Raw genomic sequence first — 27,414 nt, 5'->3', positions numbered from 1 at the left:
TCCCTCTCTTTACCTCTCCCTCTCTCTCCCTCCCTTCCTCTCTCCCCCTCCCTCCCCTCTCTCTCCCTCCCCCTCCCTCTCTCCCTCCCTCCCCCTCTTTCTCTCCTTCCCTCCCCCTCTTTCTCTCCCTGCCTCCCCCTGCCTCCCCCTGCCTTCCCCTCTGTCTCTCTCTCTCTGTCTCTCTCTCTCTCCCTCTCCCCCCCCTCCCTCCTTAGGTTGGCTCGGATGCAACCACTGTCAGCTCCTCCCCCTCCTTCCCCGTCTTCACCCTTCCTGACATTCACTCCCTTCCCCTCGCCCTTTGGTTACGTCAGGCGGACACGCCGATGAGCCAATCACGGCGCTGTGTTTAGAGGCCGGCAAGCGGAACTGGTCGGATTGGACCAATAGGAGCTCTCGGATCCGGCGCGCCCCAACCGGGCAGGGGAGCCGGGGCCGAGTGGGCGGTGCTTCCCCGTCAGCATGTGGGCGGGGACCAGCAGCCGCAGAGGCGTCGACGACGGCGGCAGCGACGACGACGTTCCTCAGTCTTCGGGGTAGGCTCGGCGGCGCCGGCAGGGCTGTCCGGAGCGGTCGGCGGTCTGAGGCGGCGGTGGCCCTAGGGAGGCCGCGGCGCCATGGCGGGGCGGTAGACGTGCTCAGGCCGGCGAGGCGAGAGGCGGCGGTGTTCATCCGGTCCGCAGCGCCCTTCGGCAGGGGCCGGGGGTGGGGAGGACCGGGGCGGGGGTCGTCGCGGGCAGCGCGGGGCCGCGGGGCGGGGCTCGCAGGCCGTCGGGGTGCAGGAGGCCTGGGCCGCCGCGAGGAGCCGCCGCAGGCCGCTGGGCCCCGCCGCCGGGCCGCTCGACGACGACGCTCCCGCCGGGGCCCCGCCTGAGGAGGACGCGGCCGCGGCGGCTGCGAGGCCGCGGGAGGCCGCGGAGGATGGAGGAGCGGAAGGAGGAGGGCGAGGCCGAGATCCAGGAGCACGGGCCCGAGCACTGGTTCTCCAAGTGGGAGCGGCAGTGCCTGGCCGAGGCCGAGCAGGACGAGCAATTGCCCCCCGAGCTGCAGGAGGAGGCGGCGGCCGCCGCGCAGCCCGAGCACAAGCAGCAGAAGCTGTGGCACCTCTTCCAGAACTCGGCCACCGCCGTGGCCCAGCTCTACAAAGGTGAGGGCCGCCGCCGCCATTTTGCTCCGCCGCCCCCGCCTCGGGCCCGGCCGTCGGCGGAGAGCCCGGGGGGCGGTTGGCTGGGCTCCGGCGGTCGTGCTGCGGCCCCGCCGCCCCCTCCCCGCAAGATGGCGCCGCGGGAGGCGGGCCCTCGGGAGGCGGCCGGGGGCCGGCGCGGGGGGCGGCCGGGCTTGGGGCCGCCCGGGGGGCCCTCCCGCTCCTGGGGCCGGGCCGCTGGGTGCCCCTGGGCCGGGGAAGGCAGGGGAGGAGCCCCCGGTCACAAAATGGCGAAGGGAGGCGGCCCGGGGGCCCTATTGTGCCGGAGCCGGCCTCGGGGCGGGGACTGCGAAGGGGTGCCTCCCTCTGCCGCGCCTCTGCCCGGGCTGCGCCCGGGGGCCCCGCGGCTCCCCCTCCCGCTCCGCCGCGACCCCCTTCTTGCCCGCCCCCCACCTAGCGCGGGATCCCGGAACCCTTGAACAAAATGGCGAAACCTAATATGGCCGTTCCGGAGTGATTGACGCCCAAGTAACATGGCTTTTTCTTTTTCTTTTTTTGTCTTTGTGTGTTTCTTTTCCTTTTTTTGTTTTTCCTCCTTCCTTTCGTCGTTTTTCAGACCGAGTGTGTCAGCAGCCAGGACTTTCTCTCTGGGTTCCCTTCCAAAACGCAGCCACTGCCGTCACCAATCTCTACAAAGGTAAGGACAACCTTGCTGCATTGCCGGCTAAGGGGAAGGGCGGCCTGCATCGGGGTTTAAGTCCTGCGTTCCTTAGTGCATTGGCCACCTTGACCTGGAGGGATCGCCGGAGTGTTTTCTGCCTCTGAATCCAGCCACTAACTCTCAGTACCTTGCAACTTGAGAATTCCGGCGGTGTGATGTCATATCTAGATAACGGGTTCTCAGCCGGGGGCGTTTGGTCCCCTCACCCCATGGCGATCTTTGACAACGTCTGGGGCACTCCAGAGTGTCATCACTGAGAGGAGGCCGCTAACCGTCCTCGGTGCACGAGGCAGCCTCCCCACCCCCAAACGGCGGTAGTGCCGAGGTTGAGAGGCCCAGAGCTCCAGACCGTGGGATGTGCTTTTTAGGCACCCAGGGAAGAAGAGTGTGTCTCACACACAGGTGGGAGGGACAACTGGTTTGTGGAAAAGCACCTCTTGGAGTAGTTTTTCTTGAGTTAGGCAATTTCGAGCATGACGGTGGCGCAGCATGATTTAAGTGCGTCGAAAGCTAGCTAATTGGAATAATCTGTACGCACATTAAGATGCAGATATTTGATGGACTTGGTCTTCCCTGGCAACTCCGTCAAATATTTGCCTTCCAAGCTGCTTTCTGCCTGACCGTACATTGTTGGCAGGAAATCTGATCAGTTTGAGTTGATATCAAGATTCGTGTTTCATAGCAGTGCTTTTCTGCAGTTAATCCCCGCCCCCCACGTGAAGATGTGTGAGTAAATGTTCTTGCCCATCGTGTTCTCTCAGCAACAGTGGGTTTAGATTTTGTGCTTTGTTTTGAAGATTTGGAAATTTGGGTTTGATTTTGGCAAGGTTTCTGTGGGGAAAGGATTTGAATTTGAGTGTTAATTTTAGTAAAAATGTAATTAAAATAAATGCTTTTAAACTGCTAGAAGCTGTTGATAATTGCAGTAGAGCTTTGTGTTTTTCAGAATTATCTAAATAGGTTGAAACAGGCTGTGGAGTGACTTGATTCTCAGATTCTTATCTGCATATGAATGAGCAAATTAAGATAGCTTTCTTCAGGGAAAAAAATCACTTATTTTGGATTTCCTTGGTAGACCTTGCAGTTTTTTGGGATGGTAATTTGAGAACGTAAACTAAACCTGGTGAATAGAATGTTAATTTCAGGGAATGAGGAACTAATAGTCTAGGCTTACTGAGAAAAGGGAAACCTAATAAAATGGTGCCCCAGTGGTCAACTTTGATTTTATATAGCTGAGTTCCTTAAATTTTGACTCTAACATTCATTACTGCTTGAGGGTTTTTAACATTCTCTGGAATGGCTCTTGGTTTCACCCAGACAGGGAATTTTGAAATAATACTTGAAACTCATATTTTTGGGAAACTCCGCTTTCTTGGACTCTAATTTACATATAGTAAAATCACTGTTTTAAGGTGTATGGCGTGAATTTGACAAATATGCATTGTTAGTAAATGGAATATATTTATTCCCCCCCGTCCCCCGGTCCCCCCCCCCCCCACCGTCCCCACCCCAGCAACGGCTGATCTGACTGCTGTGTGTATGGTTTTTGTGTTTCCATAATGTAATAAATAGAACCTTATAGTAGGTAGCCGTTTGTGTTTGGGTTCTTCTATCCATTTTTCATGTTTCTGAGATTGATCCATTCAGTTCACATTGCAGGTATTAATAAATAGTTCAGTGCTTTTTTTTTTTCTGACTAGTGTTCTGGTGTGTGGAGGTATCACGGTTTATCCATTCAGGTTTTGCAATTATTTTTTGCTTTAAGGGGAAGGCAACACATATTTTTAGTTCGTCTGTGTGCCCGGCTCTTCGACTAGGCCGTAGAAAAATATGAACGTCCTCTGACTTCTTAGTTTTTGGTGCTGTTGTGCGCTCCTGGAATGCATCTCTTTAGGACTGTAGCTGACAGTTTTCTTTAATGTTAATTCTTCATATAAAAAAGTGGGCTCAGAAGCTGAACTCTGAAATAATCCCTAATTTGATTTCTTGATTTGGAAATGCTTCTTATAATGTGTTAGTTTTCTTTGTTCAGAAAACGTAATGAAAGACATAAAATTTCTTTTTAAATAAACATGAAGTTTTTGCATTATGGCAAATGCTGGATTGTCCAACCTTAGTTTTATTTTGTATCCTATTTCTGTAAAATGAAATATATCCCCTTTTACCTGAGGAATGGTTAATTGTGGTTTGTGGAATTTGGTAGTATAGCAACATTATTCTGTTCCTAGCTGACTCGAGGAAAGTGTGGATAAGCTCTGCAGATCCTCACATTCTTCTTTCTTTTCAGGGTGTGGTCTTTAGAGAACAAGAATGCAGCTGTAGGAATAATTGGGCACCTTAAATAGAACCAATAAAATTAGCAAGGTAGTATCACAGTGCATGCAGCTGTAAGTAGTGGTAAATTTAGAGTGTTCACAGTTCTGATTCAGTATCTAAATGTAATTTATGGGGGCGGGGATGGGGGGAGATTTTGGAGGATCCTTGTAAATGGGCAGTGCTCTGGCAGTTTGTATGATTAAGCGCTTATCTGACAAACCAAAGATGGCTCATTTTCCCTCACCCAGCCTGGGGAGAGGTTGGTACTTTTACCAGCTTCCTGATAACACCTAAGATGAGCACATAGGAAGGTCAGAATTGAGGTAAAAGTCTAGCAGAGGGCCCCTTTTGATTGCCTGTGGCGTCTTGAAACATTGAACGATGCAGTTGGTTTGGTTGAATGTGGCTGGAGACTTGGAGGAGAGTGAATTGGGGTGTCCTCAGTGTGGACAGAATTCAGCAAAATGGAGTTTCTTCTACTCCACGTAGTAAGTTGAGTCAGACATTGGCATCCTTTTTTGGAAGGGAAAAAAATTCTGATGGCTGGTTTTTGTTTTTACTTTGCTTTGATAAATCTAAAGGAAGTAATGTTTGTTAAATATTCAGTGGTGGTGTGTCCCCTGGCTTAGTACGTTTTTTGATGTCTGCAGCAAAAGGGAGTGAAGTTACTGAGGTGGTTTTAACTTGCCTGGTTGATGCTTATCTGAGAAATGCTTTGTCAAGCTCATCTCTTTCTGCCTCTTAAATCCACCTCCCATTTCCTTGGGTGACTGGTTTCAACCTCTCTCCTGACTCCTCATTAGGAAAATAATTCTAAATTCCTTCTACAGTGTGGGGGTTACTTGCTCAGTAGAGGCTACTCCTGTGGCTGTTCTCGAGGACAGAGCCGTCCTTTGGAGCCTGGTGGTCAGCGGAGGTGGGCGCTGGGGCCCTGCTCGCTCTGCAGCAGCTGCCTGGGAGCCAGTGCTCACCCACATCCCCCAGAGCCACTTCTCACTGCTTCTCTCATTGTCATTTCTCTCAACTCTGTAATATTTTTCTTTTTTGATTTTTGTTTTATGTTAAGCTCCATTTTTTTTTGTTTTATGTTAAGCTCCTCTGCATTTTAAAACTGTCTGAAACTTTAGTTGCACACCGACTTCTCCCACATATGTTAGTTAAGAGCTTTCTCTTGATACTGTTTATGTTAAAGATGTTTCTGGTTTTCTCCTTGAACAGCATTTGCCCGAAGGTGTGACTCTAGCAGTACTTGGAGAAGGCCAGCAGCATCATTATCATGGAGTCTTCTGCTAGATTGTTCTAATTCAGATTTTAGGCTGTTACTTTTACTTAGTTGTATGGTCCTGGAGACAGATAATGGAACAAAAAATATTTCACTATTGTAAGCCTTCATTTTCTCAATTGTAAGTAGGAGTAAGTACCCACAACTTAGAGTGCAGGCTCTTAGTGTGTCATGCAATGAGTCTTCAAGCATGGACTGTGTTGGTGGTCAGGTTCTGTTTTTCAGATGGTATATTTGGCTATGGGCAGTGCTTAAGATGAAGGGAAGAAATTCTTATTATTTTTTGTCCTTTTTAAATTTCTGTCGGAATAACCTTTGTGGTGTGTCTTCATTTTTCCCTGAAAGGGCTGAAAGTAAATAGAATTGACAGGAGAAAAATAGTATGATGCCCTTTAAAGTCCTTATTTTTGAGACATCTTGATGCCAGATCCTTTTTATGGTGTGTAGTCACTTCATTGTGGCCTTCTTGGGCTTCTATGTGAACTGAAAGTGAACGGAACATACTGAAAATTTGTGAATGAGTGATTGGTATATAAACAACTGGTCAGAGAAAGCATGTTCTACCTGGAGGCAGATAATGAACTTTCAGCTTATGTTTTGACTTTGTGGAGTTGGTTTGTGACTCCTGTTACAGAAAACTATTGCACTTTGAGAGTGTTCAGAACACCTTATGGATCACGGTTGAATACCCTCAGTTTTATTTTACTAATAAGCAGCAGCCTCGTCATTACTAATACCATTTGTAGATTTTTTGTGAATTTTTATAGAAAACGGTCAGTTTCTGATGTGTAACTTCTCTGTAAAAGGATGTTTTGGCTGCAAATAGCAGAAAACACAAGTCAAGCTGGACATGGATTGGCTGCTCTCTGCGTTGAAGCCTGAGGGTGGGATTGATTGATTGAATCCAGTGGCTCAGGCCTCCCTGCTCTGCAGCACTCTGTACTCCATGTGTGGGCCTGCACATACCAGCTTTGTCGTTAGGCTAGTTTCAGTGTGTTGGCAGCTCACACCTCACATTTTAGGGTCACTCACAGAAGGTTAGAAGAGCCCAGAAGCTTCTTTCCCAGGAGTAAATGACTTCTGTCTCTTGGCCAGAATTGGGTCACATGGTTATTCAGAACCAGTATCATAGCCACAGTTTCGGGGTTCTGCAGATTTGTTTGGGACTAAACCACAAGTTTCACCACTTGAGCAAATGTGGAGGAAGCTTTTCTTCAGAACTATCCAAACAAAAACTTGGGAGTACCTTTAGGAAAGGGAGGACGAGGACTGGATGGTAGGGAACCGTGGCCACTCTGATCCTTCCCTGGTTCCTGCTGTTTGTACGTGCTGGGTGAAGATGTAAGTCAGTATGTAAGTTACCTAGAAGTTCGTGTTTATTTTTGGATACCACTTTGTTAGGGAAGATAGAAATTATTTCCTCAAATCAGTTGAAAAACGGGCTTCCCTGGTGGTCCAGTGGCTAAGACTCTGCACTCCCAATGCAGGGGGTCCCGGTTCAATCAGCTGGTCAGGGAATTAGATCCCACGTGCGGCAACTAAGAGTTAGCATGCTGCAACTAAAGATCCCACATGCCGCAGTGAAGATCCCATGTGCCTCAACTAAGATTTGTCACGGCCAAATAAAATATAAATAGATAAGTAAATATTTAAAAAAACAAAACAATTGAAAGGCAGTTTTATTTTGGTCATGACTCAGATATCTTTTCCTTTTTTAAAAAAAAATATTATTTACTTTTGGCTGCGTTGGGTCTTCGTTGCTGTGTGCAGGCTTTCTCTGGTTGCAGCGAGCGGGGGCTACTCTTCGTTGCGGTGCGTGGGCTTCTCATTGTGGTGGCTTCTCGTTGCGGAGCACAGGCTCTAGGCGCATGGGCTTCAGTAGTTGTGGCACGTGGGCTCAGTAGTTGTGGCAGACGGGCTTAGTTGCTCTGCGACATGTGGGATTTTCCCGGACCAGGGCTCGAACCCGTGTCTCCTGCATTGGCAGGCCGATTCTTAACCACTGCGCCACCACGGAAGTCCCTAGATATTTGTTTCTAATGAAACAGTTAAAATACATATTTTCTCCTGCAGCAGACTAGTTGGTTAGTGCAGATTGAGTTCTAAGTTCAAATGTTTTGTAGTTACTAGTATTCCTTGGAAATGTACTCTGATCTAGCAGTGTGATTTTCTGGTTTGTAGATCCTCTAAGGAGAATGGGAGATGACTTCTCTATTGTTGAGGAAGAAATCGATTGTAGAAAGAACTTTTGCTATTTAGTAACTTTTTAGGGCAAGGCCCTTTGAGTCTCAGTTCCAATTCCTTGTTTATGAAATTGAGATATCTGCTTTGGCTAACTCACATAAGGATTGTGAGTATCAAAGAACTATAGATAGTGAAATCTGATTGTGTTTATGTTTCATGTAAGAAAGTTCTGCATTTGGTCTTCATTTCAGAAATCAGTATGATTCTTTGCCTACTGCCCCTTGCCAGCAGTGGGAAAATGAGACTAATAAAAATCCCTTGAATTCAATTTCACCTATTTATATAAAAACAGTTTTTAAAAATATGAAACAAAGATGTCTACCATGACTTGTATGAATCAGTTTTTTGTTTGTTTTGTTTTTTTTTTTTTAGGAGTTTTGTAGAGTCAATCCTATGGGGGTACCCTGGCCCTGATTTGGGGGTACTGCGTTTTTGTTTTTTAAATTAATTAATTTATTTATTTTTGGCTGTGTTGGGTCTTTGTTTCTGTGCGAGGGCTTTCTCTAGTTGTGGCAAGCGGGGGCCACTCTTCATCGCGGTGCACGGACCTCTCACTATCACGGCCTCTCTTGTTGTGGAGCACAGGCTCTAGACGCGCACGCTCAGCAGTTGTGGCTCACGGGCCTAGTTGATCTGCGGCATGTGGGATCTTCCCAGACCAGGGCTCGAACCTGTGTCGCCTGCATTGGCAGGCAGATTCTCAACCACTGTGCCACCAGGGAAGCCCCAGTTTGTTTCTTGAATAAGGAAATGAATGTGTTGTGATTAAAGGTTAGATTGACATTTTGATGCCCTTGGGCTTTGCCTAACCTTCGAGATCATGGCCGTTTTCCACAGTGGCTTTGGCATCAGTAAAAGTGTTGGACACAAGACTGTCCCCACAGTTTTCTGTGCTGTGCATTTCTAGAATTTGGGTGTCTAATTGTCAAGGTTCAGGAGTATTCAAAGCAATCTTTGGCTGAGAGCCTTCTGGAGGCCATCTTTGTGTGTACGTTTATTATTTTACTGGACACTGAATTAAGCCAGTGATTAAAATCTAGTCTGGTCATTCCTAAGATTCTCCAATAAGCATTTAGATCTCTTCTACTTAGTGCAAGATGTGATAGGAGGGTTTTATTTTCAACCAAGTAACTCTTTAAAGTTCTCAAACATACGAACTATATTTTAAACTATGTTTTAGTGTCAATATGAGATTCTCTGTTTAAGGAAATAACTGAGATTGGATTAATCTGGGTGGTAAAGTAATTGGATTTGGCTTTCAGGATATGTTAATGGTATAAGACCAACTTATGCCCAGACAGTGCAAAAGCATGTATGTACCCCAAGTCCTTAAATGTTAAATCATCTTTTCTCCTCCTGTACTTCTTAGTCTGTAAAAGTCTGTTTACAAAATACTTGATTTTTAGCGTGTTCTTGGTTGGTTGTGTTGTTGAGACTTGTGCAGAATTTTTGAGGTGAAATGATTGGTCAGTTGCATACATTTTTTTTTTAAAGACAATCAGATGTTTTTATTATTTGTTTATGGCTGTGTTGGGTCTTCGTTTCTGTGCGAGGGCTTTCTCTAGTTGTGGCAAGCGGGGGCCACTCCTCATCGCGGTGCGCGTATCGCGGCCTCTCTTGTTGCGGAGCACAGGCTCCAGACGCGCAGGCTCAGTAATTGTGGTTCCCGGGCCCAGTTGCTCCGTGGAATGTGGGATCTTCCCAGACCAGGGCTAGAACCCGTGTCCCCTGCATTGGCAGGCAGATTCTCAACCACTGCGCCACCAGAAAAGCCCAGTTGCATATATTTTAAAAGAGATTCACAACTACTTACATAACTGCCTTCCTTCAAAAGTATGAATATTGAGTTTTCCAACTTTGTTCAACTCTGTGATTAAAGCATCAGCCTGTTGCCGATCTGACTTTTGGGCTTTCCTTGTGTCCTCAATCAAAACAAATCAAAGCTCTTTCCTCCCAGGATTGCCAGGGTTTTTTTTTTTTTTGTTTTTGTTTTTTGAACTGCTTTATCTGGTTCCTTCCCTTTGGCTCTTGAGTTTTGTATCAAGTTCAGCTTTTCTTATTTGCTGTCTGGTTTGCTAGGTGTACATTTACATGCCTGCTTCGTCTTACTTTGCACTATCCATGCTTGCTTCAAACTTGTTTCTTGTACCCCTTTCAACTTTTTGTTCCTCTATACTTCCAGTTCTGGACCTGCCTCCATTTGGTTCTCGAAAAATAAGATTTCCTGAGTCATTCTTTTTGGAAACAAACTTCTCTGGTTAAGAGCTTGATTGTAACAACTCTGTTAGGTAGGGCAGCTTTGTAGAAACCTAGTTGCTTGTAGATCCATAACAGTGGATGGTTATCTATCCTCCTTTCTGTGGTCCCATGGGATGGGCTTAGTTTACTCAATGACTTGATTTCTCTTAAAATGCTTCTAGCTCTTTCAGAATCACTTAAGGTCTACATACAACTTTACAAGGTCATCTTAGGGATTATGCATCCTTTAAGGTTGGCTTCATCTAAGTCTTTAAGACTAAGAGATGGGAAAGCGCTGTATTAGCTTCCTAAATGCTATTTTACCTTTGAAATGGGGTTCGTGCTTGTTTTGTTTATGATGAAATGAGAAATCAGAACACATTGATTCACATTGTAACTTGGGCATTCTAGTAGTGAGACGCTGGAGAAATTACTTCATTCATGAGTAGCTTTTTCTTTTAGACTCATTTATTTTTTATTTATTTATTTAAATTATCTTGGTTGCACCGGGTCTTAGCTGTGGCATGCGAACTCTTAGTTGAGGCATGCACGTGGGATCTAGTTCCCTGATCAGGGATCAAACCCGGGCCCCCTGCATTGGAAGGCGGAGTCTTATTAACCACTGCACCACCAGGGGAAGTCCCACGAGTAGCTTTTTTTGTATCTGTAAAATTAGAAAGTTGTGATGGAGTTTAATATTTAAGAGTACTTCTGTGGGTAACTTCTTTCATTTTTCTTTTTAACTTTTTAGCAATAAGAACTGATCATCTAAGGAAGAGGCCTTGTTATAAAGTTCTGTTTGTGCTGCCCTCTTGCCATCTTTTTTAATAATGCAAATTCATGCAGCTTGGGAGCCTCTGTGAGCCTCTGTGATGTCTGGATTATTGTCTTTCTGGGACCCAGGTCTTCATTCGCTGGTTTGCTTATCCTTTCAGCATCTACTTTAGATGTCGCAGACAGAATTAAAATCCAGGTCAGGAAAAGTAATAGAGGAATGAAGATATATTGGTGATTTTCCTGCTAGCACAGCAGCTCAACTAAAAATAAATTGCAGTGACTTAAATTTCTAAGTATTGATATTGTTTTCAATTGTGTAAAGCCACTAAAGGGGCAGGCATCATTTTATTGAAAATCTGGGTTCAATATGTACAGGGGGCAGTATCTACAGGGAGAATAGGAGACCAGTCTGAGAGATTTTAAGACAGGGTCTTTTGGGAATGGTTATAAGTTACAGAAAACTGTTGGGAACTGGAAGCAGATTGAAAACGTTCCTGGGAAATGAATGAAGCTTCTTGTTTCCACAGTGCTGTTTGGCTTTGTTGAGCAGTCAATCAGAATTAATTTTCCCTTGTTATTTCTAAAATGTTTGCTACTGCTTTTAGTGTGTTTCCAGTTCTTGGTGCTGAACCTGTCAGTTAGGAGTACACCTCCGAAATGACATGGTACATGCAAGGTGAGCACCGCCTGAGTGACTTGTTGCGGTGTTTAGTCATCTGTTGAATGATGTGAACGCTCCTGTTTAGAACTCCTGAGAATTCTGTCTTTTCTCAAAGCTTTGTGGTTAAGAACCACAGACTCTGGAACAAAAATTCCAGCTCTTGAATACTGTGGTAGAGTTACTCAGTGTCTGTTTGCTCAGTTGCAGTGAGGGGACAGTAGTACTGCTCTCAAGGTATTCGTGTACCTTTTTTTTCAGGTGAAGCTGGGTATAGTACCAATAAGCCTTTAATAATTCACTTACTGTTAGCATTACTAAATAAACTAGCTTGATTAGATTAAGCTTTTTTTTTTAAGGAAATAGCTCTATTAAAATGGTAATTCGGTTGACAAGTAGTTCCTCTGTTTTTATCTAGTTATTTTTTTAAAGAACAAGGCAGAAGCTCTAGGATTATGTGATGTGTTTACTGAATTTAGAACATTATGATTAGGTGTCAGGTATGATATTTTAAACATGAATGAAGTTCAGTTTAATAGATTACTGATAGACTTAAAGAGGCCTGTACTTCATGATATTCATTTTGGTGAACTTGTAAAATGGTGATTTTCTTTAGGAGAGAATGCAGCTTGGCTCTACTGATCATCATGTATCTTTTTCTTATTCTTGTTTCCTAACAGAAAGCGTGGATACCCATCAGCGAAGTTTTGATATTGGAATTCAGATTGGCTATCAGCGACGCAATAAGGATGTGTTGGCTTGGGTTAAAAAGCGCAGAAGAACTATTCGTAGAGAAGATTTGATCAGCTTCCTGTGTGGAAAAGTTCCTCCACCGCGAAACTCTAGAGCTCCCCCAAGACTGACTGTAGTGTCCCCTAACCGAGCTACTTCAACGGAAACTAGCTCATCTGTAGAGACTGATTTGCAACCCTTCCGGGAAGCCATAGCTCTGCATGGTAAAGCCGTTTAAACATATTTCTTTGGAAAAATGGTTAAGAGTGTGCCTGTGGACCGAATTTCACATTTAGGTTTAGGTCCAGATATATTGTCTGTTTTTTGTCTATTCTAGTTACACTTGCTCTAGAAATGTTTAAATAGAATGTAAGCTAAGAACTTACATGGGCAATTTTTGAATGTTAGCCAGCCTATCCTAAAAAAAATGTTTTTAGAAAGTTAGTTTGAGCTGATTGGTGTTACAATAACAGCATTTTTTGCAACATTGATTAGAATTTATTGCTTTACACACTTATATTTTACATGTTTCCTTACTCTTCTGAGTCAAAGAGGAAGTTCTTGTGTGTTAAGAATTCTATTGCATCTGTAATTACCTGGAGAGCCTAGTCAGTGATAGGCAAGCAAGGCAGATAACTGTTGGGCTAGTTCTCATGGGAACTCCCTTTGACACCTTGGGTTATTGAGTGTGCCTGTAGAACCTGAGCGTTGATGACCCAAGAGGGAGTGGACAGATGTAAGAATAATTAAATTGACTTTCCTTATGTCTGTTGTCCCTTAGGGCCTTGCTTTGATAGTCAGGACTGTGAGAGCAGGTCCATCACCGTCTCCCCAGGCCAGACCTGCCATAAAAAGACATTCTTGGCTGAGGGGTTTAAGTATTATTGGAGAAGCCTGGGGTATGTAGTCAGTAAGTTTGTTGTTGCTTGTTCTCTAATACAGGCTTCCAGATAGAACTGGGAGAGGTACTTATAGGACATTCAACACTGCTGTAAAAATAAAACAACAAAATAATAAGACTTGGTTGAAGCCAAGATGAAAACGTGGATTGTACAAGTGACTAAGCAGATAGAAGTAATTAGTGAGTTAGGTCATGAGTCCTGTTAAAATTTAACACATTTCTGAGCCATAGTGTAGGTCATCTAAGATGAAATAACCTGGTAATAAAAACTGGGATGTATACAAAGGGCTTCTATATCATCGAAGCTTTAATGCTTACAGAGATTCTTGTTCTCTTTGGCAAACATTGATTCTTTATCTAAAACCCCATTCAGAACGTGGAGTTGGAAAAAGTGTTTTTTTTCCCTCCTGATTGTGAGTTTGTTTACGATAAGTTAAAAACACAAAAACATTTTATTTCAACAAAGTCCATGATGTATGGATGCAGTACTTAAGACTGCTTGCTGTTTCTAATAGAGTGGAATAGTTGATGCTGTCAGAAAGTTTGAAACTCAGGCAAAATAGAGATTGATCTGTTCCTACTGAATTAGAGTTTCACATCTTTTACCATTGTTTGAAAAAAATTACTAGAAGTGTACATAGTTTGTCAGATTAATTTTAGTGCATGGTAGTATTTGATGTAGTTTTGTTTTCCTTAAGCATTTTGACTTCCTTTGTTATCAAGTGGATTTATGATTCATTCCATATTTCTCTTGTTAAAATCTTTTTTTCTGTATTATACTATAGAAGGTAGTTTTAAGAAACATAAATGGCACTCTTGTTATAAAATCTTAATGCAGTTGTACACATTGTAAAAAGGGCAAGCCAGCAGCCCTCCCCCCCGCAACTACTATATTCTCCAAATCCCATTACATTTTTTTAAATTGAGTTTATTCAACTTATGATTTATTATTTTACTGAACTTTGGGAGTTTTAGTGGTGATGTAGATTTAGGAAGGTACTATTTATAATTTTGACTTATGTTTAAATTGTGAGGGTTTAAAGTTCAATTATAAAGCTATAGAAAAATAACCTTTCCTTTCAATAAACTTACGAAGTAGTGCCAATCCAGAATACATTGGATTCCTAGGGTTCGTAAACTGAATTCATGTAGTTAAAACATGAAGTTGATATGCAGTAATAGGGCCCCTTGAAAAGAGTACACAGAAACAAATTATATACTGAGTTTTGTGTTCTGTTGGTTTTAGAGGACATAGCTGTATTGGGAATGCTAGTCTGACTTGAGTATTTTTAGTAATTTGAATGATTTCTAATAATAGGGCATTGTTAACTAAATTGTAGAGCAGATTAATGACTAACTTTGTAACCAGGTGTCCTCATGATCTGATTTATTGAATAGCTGTAAATTGAAGTCAAAACTGTTCAGACCTTTTGAAATATATTTGGAAATTCATCTTAATTAGGGTGCATACTGGTCAGAATTTGGTTTTGCATAGAATTTGTTTAGCCAGATCTGTGAAATGTGAGGTCAAATTGAAGTTCTTGGGGTTCTATGCTGGAGGGAGAGTCTAAATTCATGAAGTTTTGGGATGCCAGGGGGAGACAGGAAAAGAATTGGTATGCTGAGGCTGACTTAAGTTTATAATCAAAGCAAACATTAGTGTAGGAGTCACATTGATTTATTCTTATCCATAAACAACCTCATGTCCTTAAAAGAGAGGACAGTTACCCCTGTAATTTTTTCTTTTTTTCTTTATTGGCTCCTAAATTCTCACTTCCACCAAATTCCACCCATATGTGCTTAAAGTATGTTCTTTATAAGAAGACAGATGGCCAAGATATAAGATAATTGTAGAGTTTTTCATGTAGACAGCGAGGGTGTGATAAGATCCTTTGATCAGTACCCTCATGAGCCTTCGACTTAAGTATTGCAATTAAAAGTACATCAATTAATGATTATCAAACAGTTTCAATCAAAACTGTCAACTAATGGTTATGGAGGTTTAAGGAATATAATCCAGTGCTCTATTTTGGCACTTGTTTGCAACATATGTTGTTTATTTTTTGTGTACCATGGTATCTCCTTATCTGGATGCTAATAAGCTCAACAGAGAAATCAAAGAAATGCATATGCATGTGCTAGATTGATCTCTGTCCTTTTCTTATTCATCCTTGTCTTAAAATAAGAACATTATCGAAAATTTACTGAGAACTGGATTAATAGCTGGCACCTTGTTTTTATGTAAACAAATTTCGGATTGACCAAAAATCATCTGGACCATTTTGTGGTTCCCTGCCTGCCTTTCTGATTATTCCTCTCTTAGTCATCTTTTCTCTTCTAGAGACTTTTCTTGTCTTCTATTTAAGCTACTTTGACCTCTGACTTTTCAGTGACTTAGGTTACATTCCCCAGGATTTAGCCCTTAGCCACCTTCTCCTGCAATCCCTTTAAGGGCCATTTCAGTCTTAATTTCCAAAATTGGTCCTTATGTTTAGACCCTCTCTCCTGACTGCGAAACACGTATGCCCCATTGTCCCCTGGCGGACATCTCCACCAGGGCGTCCTGCAGGCGTTCAGAGGGACTCATCCTTCCAGCCTCAACAACAGCAAAAATAGGTCTTTTCTTCACCTTACCACTCGGCAGATGCGTACGTGGCAGATTCTGTGCAGTTTCTAGGGAATATATGATTGAATAGGGTGCTTCCTTTTCTGTTGAGGCCAATGCATACTTGGATAATTTATTTTGATGTCATATGTAAGGTGTTCTGGGGTCAGAAAAGGACATTTCACAGTGCGGCCTGGCCATGGGTTCAGAGAAGGCTATTCTGGAGGAGGTGAGGTCTGGGCGCTTGGAATAATCTTCGTGCTCTTGCTTCCCAGTCCTGAGTTGACCCATTCACCAGTCCATCTTTTCTGGGACCACTGGAGTGATCTTTTTGATCTTGTTGCTTCACTGAAAAATAACCTTTGTTTCCCTGTGTCCTCTAGGGTGAAGTCTGAACTGAGCACAACATTGTAAGGCCCTTGTGATTTGATCTGACCTTGGGTCAGATATCTTAGCCATACTGTGTAATCTTTTGAACACCTTCATGCTCTTTTCTAAGCTTTTCCTTCTGCCTGTTCATCCCTTCAGACTGATCGAACATCTGTGACGAAGCTTTCCTTCAGTTCTCCCCATTTTCTCCAACCTTCCCTGAGCTGGGTGTCTGCTCTCCCCTTTTGCTTTGCTTCCATAGCTGTCCCTTCCCATAGACTGGTGCAGGGGCCAGTGGTGCAGGGGCCGTGTCTTGGAGCTTCTGGCTTTAACAGAACCTGGCATAGATGTGTTCTGAGCTTAACACAGGGGTTCAGAGGTCTGCTAAGTCAACACAGTGGGGGCAGAGAACCTTTCCAAAGAGTTGAGGCTTATAGATCCCCAGGTGACTGCAGTATGAGGAGGGTGAGGAGAATGGAGAACAGAGCGGGTATATCTTAGTGCTGCAAAGTCAGCTCTTCACACTGAACAACTGAGTCTTGGAGTGGGGCCTGAGGGTGATGTACCTTTAGAGCGGTTCTTTCAGTGTTTACTTCACGTCAGCATCCTGCTGAGGAGGGTCTCATTTAAAACTAATAATTCCCCTGGATTATTGCCATTTTATTGATGAAGAAGGCTTATTTGTCTAAAATAGACCAGGTCAGTAAATGGTAGAACAGATACTCCAGATTTGTCTGGCTCCCAAATTCAGTACCTCTACATGTGTACATTTGGGGTTTCTTTCCCTCCCCCCCTTAGTAGGGCTGGCGGGTGGCGTGGGAGAGGTCTCTAGGCTTATTTTTTCTTCCCTAAAGACATCAGACTATATACATAAGTTTGGTTGCTTGCTGGGGTTTTTCCCCATAAGTGAATCTGGGTAAGTGGGCTTGAAGATGAATGGCTTTTGACCTGTATTTCTGGTTCATTTTAGCAGGAAGAGTATTTAGGCTTGTACATAGGCTGCATTCGCAGCATGACCTTGGGCAAGATGGCTAACCTCTCCAAGGCAGTCTCCTCTGTGAAAAGGAGATACATAAAGTGAAAAGCAAAGTACCCACCCTTCAACAAAGTGTTCTTTGCCTTGAGAGAAGGAGGACTTCTGGTTAGTTCTAAGTCCTGAGTGCCCTCTTTGCCTCTGGATGGCATTACTGCAAAAACAGACCTGGAGGTCAGGTGGCCTTTGAGGATACTTTTTCTCCCTTTTCAGGAAGGGTGGCTTTTTAAATTGCAGATAATCATTCCAGAGGAAGGGATAATTTAAAACTTAGTGTTAACTACCTACTTATATTACTTGCTAAGATCTTGAACTTCTTTTATGTTGGTATAAACTGGTGAAGTTGGTGATGTTCTCTCTGTCTACTGGATGGAGAGATTCTGAGCTGACTTGCCCAAGCTAGTGCTGTGTCTAGAAAGCCTTAGATTGAAATCTGGTTTCCTCATTTTGAGTTCTGTTTGTCATCATGGGGATTAGGTAAAAAGGGTCTAGAGCTAGAATGGGGCACATATGTGGAAGATAGAGACCTGGATGGGAGAGTAAGCCGGGTGCCAAGTCAGACTTCACTCATTTGCTAACTTTATTAAAAACCTGCTCTCACTCAGTCATTTCATAGGTGGACTTTGTAGGTTTTTGGCCCTGGTTCAGACTGTTCCATAAAAATTGGAGACACTTGGTTTTATCAGTAGTTCTAAAAGTCATTTTGATGGCATTCTTGACTGTAGTACAGGGAACTAAAACCCCATTGGGACTGGGTTGATCCTCTGTAAAATTCGTCAGTTCACACAGGGTCTGGGTGTTAAACTAGTCACTGGTGGGAGCCATTGCTGTCACTGGCATTTGGCTTTAAGATACCTCCTTGCTCAAGTTCAAGTTCCTTTTGTGTTTAAACAACAAAAGTTTAAAAAAGAGAGTGGGCTCCTACATTTGTAAGTACTGAAAGAGTCTTAGGCAAATGCAGGCAGTCTAGCCTTTAATATGATATTGGAGAATTTCCCCCGAAAAAGGAAAGTAACAAAAGAAAAGGGTTTTGTTATGTTTGTCTGTTTTTGAGAAAACACTGTGTGTGTTAAAAGATAGTTTTTTTTAGCGAGGATTAAAGTCTGAGGCTTTTTAGTCTGGAAACGTGTGTGTGTGTGTGTGTGTGTGTGTGTGTTTGGCTGGCTGTGGTGTTACGAGTTCTGATTTCTGCAATTAAAATCCTTCTGTGGAAGGTGCAGTCATTTAAAAATGCGAGTGTATCTTGTTATTCTGTAGCCTTTCCTATTGCCCAACATTTACTGAACACAGTAAACAGCCAAGCATTCTGTTTATTAGAGGCTAGTGATAGGGGCAGGTGATACAAAGATGAATCACATAATCTCTCAAGGAGTTTCTAGCCTAATAGAATTGTATTATTAGACAGTTTGAAGCGTAATCCCAGGCAATCAGATTGAGGCACAGTGCCATCACTTTAGGAGTTAATAGGCTCTATATCTGGCCTCTCTTTTTTGTCTAACAAAGTCTTTTTCTGGCATATGTGGTGATCCTTAGTCTCGTAAATGATTAAATTGCTTGACAAGATTCTTGGATCTAGAGAGACTGGGTATAGGGCCATATAAGAAAAATGCATTGATTTGATACCATATTCAAGGGTGTAAGGTCAGGTAGGAATTTTTTACTTAGAGAAAAATGTAAGGCAGGTTCCGAATTTGTCATAAAATGGATCCCTTCTTCTAGAGTTTTGGAAAGCTGTGATTTTAGGCAGCATGGACCAATAGGATTTTCTTGCTCCTTCGAGCCACAGGTTTTGTAGCTTTTGTTATTTTGTCAGAACATTTTTTGGCCTGTGTGTAGTAGAGAAGTTACCAAATTTTAGTGAGAACAAATCTTCCTGATAAAATTGAGATCTACATTTAAGAAGAAATTTGATTATTTATGCTGGGTTCTGTCTCTCTCCCCTTTTCTATCACTCTTCATTCCTTCCTTTGATAAAGCTAAATATATAGAAACAAACGTTGACAGCCACACAAATACTTAGGTTAAGTGCTTTTAAACCGATGGTACAATATGAAAGAAACTTGACAATTTTCTGTTGTAGAGAATTAATTAGAACTGACCTGTGGGGGATTTATTTCCAACCACCTTTCAAAATCCCTTTTCCTCCTCTTGCCCACACTCCTAGCACAATGTGTGGAACACAGTAGATTCTTAATAAACGCTTGTTGAATGTTGCATTCTGCATCTTCTTGAAATAACAGAACTGTCAATAGTCATTTAACAGTAAAATGTTTTAAAAACTTATTTGGAAATTAAGATGTAAGAGATTAATGCACCAAAAGCAAATCTCATCTCTTAATTGCTTAAGATTGATTATTTCAAGTAATCTTCTTTAATGGAAACTCTTGTGAAGGCTGGAATTTTTAAATTATACCCTTTGTTCAGACCAGCTTCTGAGAACAAGAACAATTAAGGCAATTAAGATAGCATTAAATTTTTGACGAAAAGTTGGCATTTTCTGTATGTTAAGATTAGATATTAGCTACCGAAGTTTCTGTGGGTAGGACTTAACTAAAGCTTCCAACATCAATAATACAAAACTGTTACGAATTTGCAGTACAATTTTCTTGGACATTTTTTTCATTGAGGTGAAGAAGTCCATGTAGCCATGCCTCAAAGCCAGTTTACTCACTTAGTACTTCCTTAATAATCCATTGGTAGTTTAACATTTAAGTTTTATTTTTTTTCACTAGTTTTCTGATTTATAAATACTGATTTCTTGGAAAATTTGAAAATTTCCAAAAAGTAAAAAATTCAGTATCTTGTTTTCCCACTATACAGAGATAACTGCAGTTAAATGTTTGGTGCATTTTCTTCCAGTCTTTTTTTTCAATGTATAAATATTAAAATTATTTCATAGTTGAGATCATGCTGCGTATATGGTACTGTATCTTGCTTTTTTCATTTTAACGTCGTGAGCATTTTCCCCATGGCATTAAAACTGTCTTTGAAAAATTGAAAGCATTTTGGGCTGTCAGCATAACTGAAAATGTTTTCTTGGTGTGACACATGTATCTTTGTAATTGGTTTGATTTAGTGTGCTTTACTTCAATAAAAGTTCAGTATTACAATTTACAGATTGGGGTGGGGAGTGGTATCTACTTCAAATTACCCAAATCTTCCTAGTAGAATTCACTTTTCCAGGATTGAACTCCTCCCCTGGTGCACTTAAAACACGACATTTACACACAAGTGCTTGCTTGCTTAAAACCTCAGAATACAACTTTGTGCAAAGGGAGTGTATGTCCATTTGAATAGTGCAATTCATTTCAAATGCAAGAATGCCTGTTTCTTAGGGTTCCCAGTCAGAATGTTAATCACCTTGTCCAAGTTGCGGGGATTTCACATCCCCCTTCTGCCGGAGATGAGAGAGCTGGTGGCGCAGACCTGCAGAGGGTCCTGGACCTGTGCTGAGTGGAACCACAGTAAACAGTCTGCCTTGTCTCCTCCAGGGCGAGTCTCGCAGGTGCTGAAGGGGGCTGGGAGGCCAGCAGAAAGGGTAGAGGCGGCCTCTAGGCCTCTTCCAGGGCTGCCGGATGGAGGAAGGGAGGCTGGCTGGGCTCTGCGTTTGCTCTTTCTGTGTGACCTAACTATGTGCTGGTAAACTGGAATTACATGTAATTAATTCTGAAAACAGGATTTCCTTATGACCCTGAGCATGACCTTGGTATGAAAATAAGTTCTGTGCTACTTTTTAACAATTTGCCATGTAACCTAGATTCCTATAACTTGGACTGTAACTTTGTTTTAGCTCGTGTGGGAGCTTTCTTTTCAAAGTATGATTAAATCCTCCTGATCTTTTTTCCACCCCTGCACTAATCCTTTAAAATGAATGCAGAAACTTTGAAAACTGATAAGTTTATCTTGTATTAAGCAATGGAGACTTTTCTGTCTAATCGTACTACTTGTTCTACTGCTTTTTGTCAATTGATATTCCCATAGCCCTTTTGAAAAAGTGTGTTTTTGGTAGAAATTAAGTTGTATGCCCTTGGGCCATACAACTTAGTTTTTAGTTCTGAAGCATGTTTAGATTCTCTGTACTTGTATAGGCCTGATTGTTCATGTGGCTTAGCTAAGGTTTCCTAAAGCATCTTCTAGTAGCTGTCATTGGTTTATAAAATAAAATTTGGGTTGTTTAAAATATATATTTTTTGGTTGTTAATCTTAATTTTTTTTTGACACTTGTGGAAAGTCTTTTGGGGGAAGATTAGACAGTTAAACTTTGAAAAGAATTTTCACTGCTGAGAGTAGATAATAATAAATAGGTAATGTTGCACATTGTGATTTTGCTTTAGCTGTCAAACTAAGCCCAGAGTCATACACCCAACAGAAAAAAGATTGTGGTTTTCTGGAAGTTACTGGGGAATTTTCAAATTGACCAAATTGATGTTTAATCTCTCTTCTTTTTTCATGGAGGATAGCAGTTGAAGGATTTGCTTGAGGTGCCTCTTCACTTCTGATGGAGCGTTTTGAGCCTTGGGTGTTAAACATACAGCTACGTGGCTCCTACATTAACAAGAGGGGCATTGGAGCAGGGTTTGTTGAGTTCTTCTTTGGGTATCAAATGCTTAGGGGATCCTGAGTTTAATTACTGAAGTAGCCCAGTTGATTGCTGAGGGGCCCATATTTTGCAGCATAATTACCATAGAATCTCCTGCATTATGAAACAGGTATGTAAAGGTGGTCTCAAGTACGCGGACACCTTTCAGTATGTTACAGGCTGCGAGATTAGGAAAAAAGGCACAGCTCTCCCCTCAAGGAGTTTACAGTCTTGGCGGAGAACTTAAAAACAGAAAAAGAAAAAACCAAACCCAGGAAGTTGCGAATAATTGAGTTTTAACTTCATGTCAAAGATTTAAGTGAAGAGAGCCACCTACCTGGGTATATTTCCTGGCATTGGAGAGGTGAATAAACATCAACAGCTTTGGATTTCAGAGTGACGGGTAGGGCTCTGAAGCATTGTGTTATGTGCCAGGCACTGTGTTCATGAGATACAGATGTAAAGACACAGTGTCTATAGGAAGAGATGAGCAATGGTGCTGTGCTATGTGAAATCAGCCCGAGGCGTTTCTTTCCCTTCTTTTTAACTTCTAATAAAGTTGTGTGGGCTGGGGAAGAAGCAGCGTGGTTTTTTTCTGAAGATGTTAGGTTTCAGAGGGCCAAAAGGCAGTTAGAAATATGGATGGGCCCTTGATCTCAGGAAAAATGTCTGCTCCTGTGGCACGGATGTGGAAAATGATGCCTGTGGGTAAGCTAAGACGCCAAGGCTCTCACCTGGGTGACATCCGCCTGTGGGGGGCAGAAGAGAAGCCTGCAAAGGCCAGTGAGGAAGGAGCAGGCAGGCTGGACAACAGCAAAGAGGAGAGTTTCAAAGGAGAGGGAGGAGAACCAGGATAGTAGCCCCAGACTGGGAGGCGGTGCTGGAGGAACTAGGGCCTCAGGCAGTGGGGAACAGATGTTGGGAGGCAGGTGCAGCCCGGGCCATTTTTAGGAACTGCAGATGAGTTGATATTGGCAGTGCATGATTAAGCCTTAGGATGGGAGTGAAGAGGGCAGAAGGGAGAGGTAGCTTTAGCTGTTCAGAGACAGACATGCGAGGCAGGCCGGGCCCTAGATCCTGAGGCTGAAATAATACAGGCTCGAAGTGGTGGGTAGCATAACATGAGTAGGAATTTAGATTCTGTTTGAGTCTTGGGTCCCAGCTCTTGCTTACTAGCTCTGTGACCTTGAGTGGCTTACTCAACCTTATAACCTTGGCTTTTCATCTGCAAAAAAGATAACACAAATATCATAGGCTTAGTTTGAGGATGAAATTTAAATGCTTATTAATACAGTCCCTGACATAGGAAGTACTCCAGTATTAGTGCTTTTATTTTAATAGGCACTAGCCTTGGAAAGGAGTGAGATCAGATTTCCTCTGGCCACCAGCGGAAGGGAGAGAGGATGCATCTTCTACAGGGAGACCAGTGAGGGGACTGGTTGATTCCTAGCGTAGGGAGTTGAGAGCAGTTTAGAAAGGAGGTGTGGACTGCAGAACTTGATCAGCATATATGGGAGGTGGTTGAGGCCAAGGGTTTGGGAATGTTCACAGTATTTGTAGAGTGAGAACAATGTCAAAGGGAATTTAATAGCTTCGGTGTGGTTGGAAGCAGAGAGTCCTTTTTCAACTTAATGTTCAAATTTAAAGTACATTTATGGAGTAAATGAGAATGGGCCCCTACGAAACCAACCTCTAAGCTTACTTTAAGGTACAAGTCCTATTCTTGGGAAACACTGATTATACTGGATCATATCAGTTTAGTCAAGCACTAACAAAATTCATATATGAGGCTAGGATAGCCCAAGGGGGAATCCGTAAGAAGGAAAATCCACAGGCGGTGATGTCAGGTTATTAAATTCAATGCTGTGGTTTGTTTCCAGGCCTCTCTCATGCCTTTCACAGGTGTATCCTGAACATTTAGAAGCAGAACATACGTTGGCCTCCTTTAACTGTTCAGGGGTCTAAGGAATGAGTGTCCCACCATGAGTGCTGGAATACTCTGGATTTAGTAACTCTTAACCTTGAAGGCGAGGCAGCAGGATTTTTTTTATACCACCCTTGTTCTCCCGCCCCCCGAAGGATTAGGGTGATGCTGAGTGAGGCTGCCCTAAGGGGTATCTACCAAGTATAGTATAGTCCAGACCTTGGGGTGATCATATAGCCTGATTTGTCCAGGGCAGACTCACTTTGTATTTGATGTCCCAGGATCATTCTTGATAGTGACCCTTTCTCATGTTCAGTAGTGTACTGTTTTAGATGCTAAATTAAAAAGTCTCCTTATCTATAGAAGTGTCAGAATAAGCCCACTCAGGCTTGAATGTGACTGCATGCTCCCCCGTTTGCACACACACACACAGCACAGAGATCTGTTGGAACGGTGACTTTGGATAACCAAAATGTTCTCCTGTTTAAAGCAAGCACCTCCTTCCTCAGCTCTAAGTTACAAATAGTCCATACCTAGTAGAGTAGATGGCAGGATTTCATAATGGAGTTGTACACCGAGCACGGTGCCTGCCGCATAATAAGCTTCCAGTAATTGGTAGTAACCGATACTGTAAATATTGGTAGTATTACCAGTGAACATCTCCTATGTCAAAGCCAGATGATTCGTTCTTCCAGGAAAAAACTGCTCCCCGGTGACCCCCTTGCAAGGAAAATAGGCAGACATCCTTTGACACTATGACGACGTTGAAAGTAAAGTTGGGTTGCTTTCAAGAGGGTTAAATAATCGAGCAACTCTAAAACCTTTTTTCTTCTTCCTAGGTCTTAGTGGTGCAATGGCTAGTATAAGCGTGCGTTCGAGTACCCCAGGCTCTCCTACACATGTAAGCAGTGGATCGAATGCTAGTCGAAGGAGAAATGGACTCCATGATGTCGATTTGAACACTTTCATATCAGAAGAAATGGCACTCCACTTGGACAATGGTGGAACTAGAAAGCGTACCTCAGCCCAGTGTGGCGATGTCATTACAGACTCACCAACCCATAAACGCAACAGAATGATCTAAACTGCAAACATTTTCACACCCACCATGCTGCTTGAAAGCCACTTGATCCTCAACATATACTATTATTGCAAAGGAAACATGAGGCCATCTTCCCTTGTTCACTGTTTAAGACAAGTGAATTCTATAGTGGTTGCCATAAAAGGAAGTTCTAGGTATTTACAGTAGATGCCTCTTGTAACTATGGCTTTCTTAAAACTGTAGTCCTAGCAGAGGACATCAGATATCGTGTAGTCGTTAGCAAGATCATCATAGGCAAACATATATCTGTTTCAAGGCTAAAAGTGACCTTAACTGTATTTATTCTCAAAGGGAAAGGAAGTATCAGATGTTTATTTGGTTATAGAATGCTTTTTTTGGGGGGGGGGTCCATTTCCTGCTGTGTTGAGTATTTTGCTTCAACAGTATTGCCAGGTTCCTAAAATTGTCTAAAACACGTGATTTGGCTTCCTCGTCAAATCGCCAGGCTTCCATTTTTGCAGCAGCACTGTACCATGCACATGGTTTCTCTCTAGTAACAGTGTGCAACTTCTGATTATTGAACTGTGCCCTATTTTTAGTTTTCAAAGCAGTTTCTAATTCTGGTGATTGTGTGATGTAAAGAGGTGCTATGATGGTCATGCAATTAATACTTAAATCAATACACAGAACTTTATTGGATTCACTTTGTGTGTGTTAGTGCTCTAAAAGTAGCAATATTATTAATTTGCCCCCAGATTAACCTTGTAGGATTAAAATACTCATTTTTAAGACAAGTACTACTTCCCATGCAGGGTACTGTCCTTATGGTAAATGTAAACATGTAGACTGCATTCATGGTGACCTAAAGTAGAGAGGTCATGAACTTTATGGGCTTCCTTTTTGGTTCAGTATTAGAGCGAGATGGATGGTGGGAGGGTAGGTATTCTAGTCTGTTATATTCTGTTTTACATTTTTCATGAATGTTCTACTTTGTGCAGTTTCCATTGGAATGGGTGGAAGATAAAGGTCTTTTATCTGCTAATAATGTGATCACACCTTAAATAGCAAAACCCAACTCTCCAATCCCTCTCCTATAAAGTGCAGTTTGGAATCTCATTCTGGAAAAGATGGAATCGCATGGAGGTTCTCTAGATGTTAGGTAGACTTAAAGTTCTCAATAGATTCCTCTTTTGAGTAAATATAAGACCTCTTGTACCTACAATGTTTTAGAGCATGTTTCATCTTCATTTTTAATATCTTGAACTGAATGGTAGTCTTTTTTTAGATGAAGAACTGATGTCAGCCTGCCAGGTACTGTAATTTATTCTATCATATTATTATAAATGTATCAAGTTAGGACAGTGAAAATGTTTTCTTGCAAACTTGTAGCTCAGTATCAGTTACTTTGTTTTTATCCTTAAAAGACCATTGCAAATCAGTGTAAGGGGTTTTCCAGTAATTACTCACAGCAGTTTGTTAAAGTTTGCTATTTCTTCAGCCATTTAATAATCTTTCTGTGAAGAAACTTTGCTAAGTTAACCATAATATTCATTGACTGGGTGGGATGTGAATGTAATGTGTGAACTGAAGAAGTTCTGTATTCACTATAGATACAGCCCTTATTTAAAAAGAGTCAATTCCATACTAAACCTAGGAATGAAAGTGAGGCATTTCTAAATTTTTGCAAAAGTGGATCATTTTTTTTGTTTGACTATGATAGGAAGAATTATAGCAATGTATCATTTTACCGGAAACGGGTGAGCCTATGTATTATGAATACTTTCAGGCTTCCCTTTGGAATATATCAAGAAATGCATCTGGAGTTATCTTTGTTTTTCTATCATTGTAAATTTAGATTCTGGAATTGGGTTTGGTGGTGTGAAGCATTGCTCACAAGCAGCCAGAACTCCTCTTCCTAAAGGATTTTGAGGCTGAGGAACACATATTTAATCTCCCCTTTATGCCTTGGTTCTAGGTCCTCTTTCCAAGTTAATAACAAAAAAAAAAAATTTTTTTTTTGGTGGTTTTTGTTTTAGTTGGTGCTCTGAAGCTTAATCTCAGTACCCTTTACTCTTCGATTGTCAAGTTTTGATAGAACATGTGCCATTTTCTTTGGTAAGAGAAAGCAGGTCTTCACGTCTGCCAGAACACAATTCATATTATCTTATTAGCTCCATTAAACTTTTTAAAAACTTCAGCATTTGTTAACTTTTTTCCATTGCATTTAATTCTAAATGCTCTGTCACCCAGCAGTAACTCTTCCCCCCATCTCCGTCCCGTTGCTCTCCTGTGCCACCCGAGCACAGGATAAACCGAGACCTAGGAGTAGAAAGGGAAATGATTTCTCTTAGGAAAACTTAGTTCTGACTGCTAGATTTTTGCAGCCTTTCTTTGTGCCATTTTAGATGCAAAACAAATCATGGAAGATTGCATATTTGTGTGATACTTTTTAATGTTGGTTTTTTTTTTTTTTTTTTTCAGTCTCTTGAGAACAGTGTAGGCTGACAGTTTACTTTGGGGGAACAGAACCTCTTTTCATCTTAAGCTAGATTCTGATTCTTTTAGATGTCATAGCTCATGAGTTCTGTTCCTGTCACCCTAACTTGGCATGAGTGGGTTGAGTTATCCTTAAACTGCAGTGTTCTGAGCATGGCTGAAGCATTAAAAACTTAAGTATATAATGTTTGGTATTTTATAGAGCAAAATTAATGGAAAGCATTTGGCTGAATCTAAAGACCTGCAGTCAAATTCTTCAATGTGGTTTACCCAACTGGAGTAGTGGTACACACCTTAAATCATTCAATGAATAAATAATTTAAAAAACCAAAAAACTTTGGGGCTTGTCTGCA

General features: G+C 42.2%; 1 protein-coding gene across 1 annotated transcript; it reads left to right on the top strand.

The window, feature by feature from the left end:
* The first annotated feature begins 185 nt into the window (after positions 1-185).
* HAPSTR1 (HUWE1 associated protein modifying stress responses) lies at positions 186-27,414 on the top strand. Its single transcript, XM_057530151.1, has 4 exons — positions 186-1,147; positions 1,761-1,841; positions 12,061-12,336; positions 24,363-27,414. Exons 1-4 carry the CDS (start codon positions 922-924, stop codon positions 24,605-24,607), a joined length of 828 nt encoding a protein of 275 aa, XP_057386134.1. The 5' UTR covers positions 186-921; the 3' UTR covers positions 24,608-27,414.

The sequence above is a fragment of the Balaenoptera acutorostrata genome, chromosome 15 (genome assembly GCF_949987535.1).
Source record: "Balaenoptera acutorostrata chromosome 15, mBalAcu1.1, whole genome shotgun sequence".
Classification (NCBI taxonomy): Eukaryota; Metazoa; Chordata; class Mammalia; order Artiodactyla; family Balaenopteridae; genus Balaenoptera; species Balaenoptera acutorostrata.
The sequence above is the reverse complement of the archived record's forward strand: the minus strand, read 5'-3'. Positions and strand labels throughout refer to the sequence as shown.

Excerpts from the sequence above, each read along its gene's own strand:
- HAPSTR1 (XM_057530151.1), top strand. The coding sequence starts at position 922 with ATGGAGGAGCGGAAGGAGGAGGGCGAGGCCGAGATCCAGGAGCACGGG. Across the intron at positions 1,842-12,060 it reads CGTCACCAATCTCTACAAAG|AAAGCGTGGATACCCATCAG; the intron begins GTAAGGACAACC and ends GTTTCCTAACAG. Across the intron at positions 12,337-24,362 it reads GGAAGCCATAGCTCTGCATG|GTCTTAGTGGTGCAATGGCT; the intron begins GTAAAGCCGTTT and ends TCTTCTTCCTAG.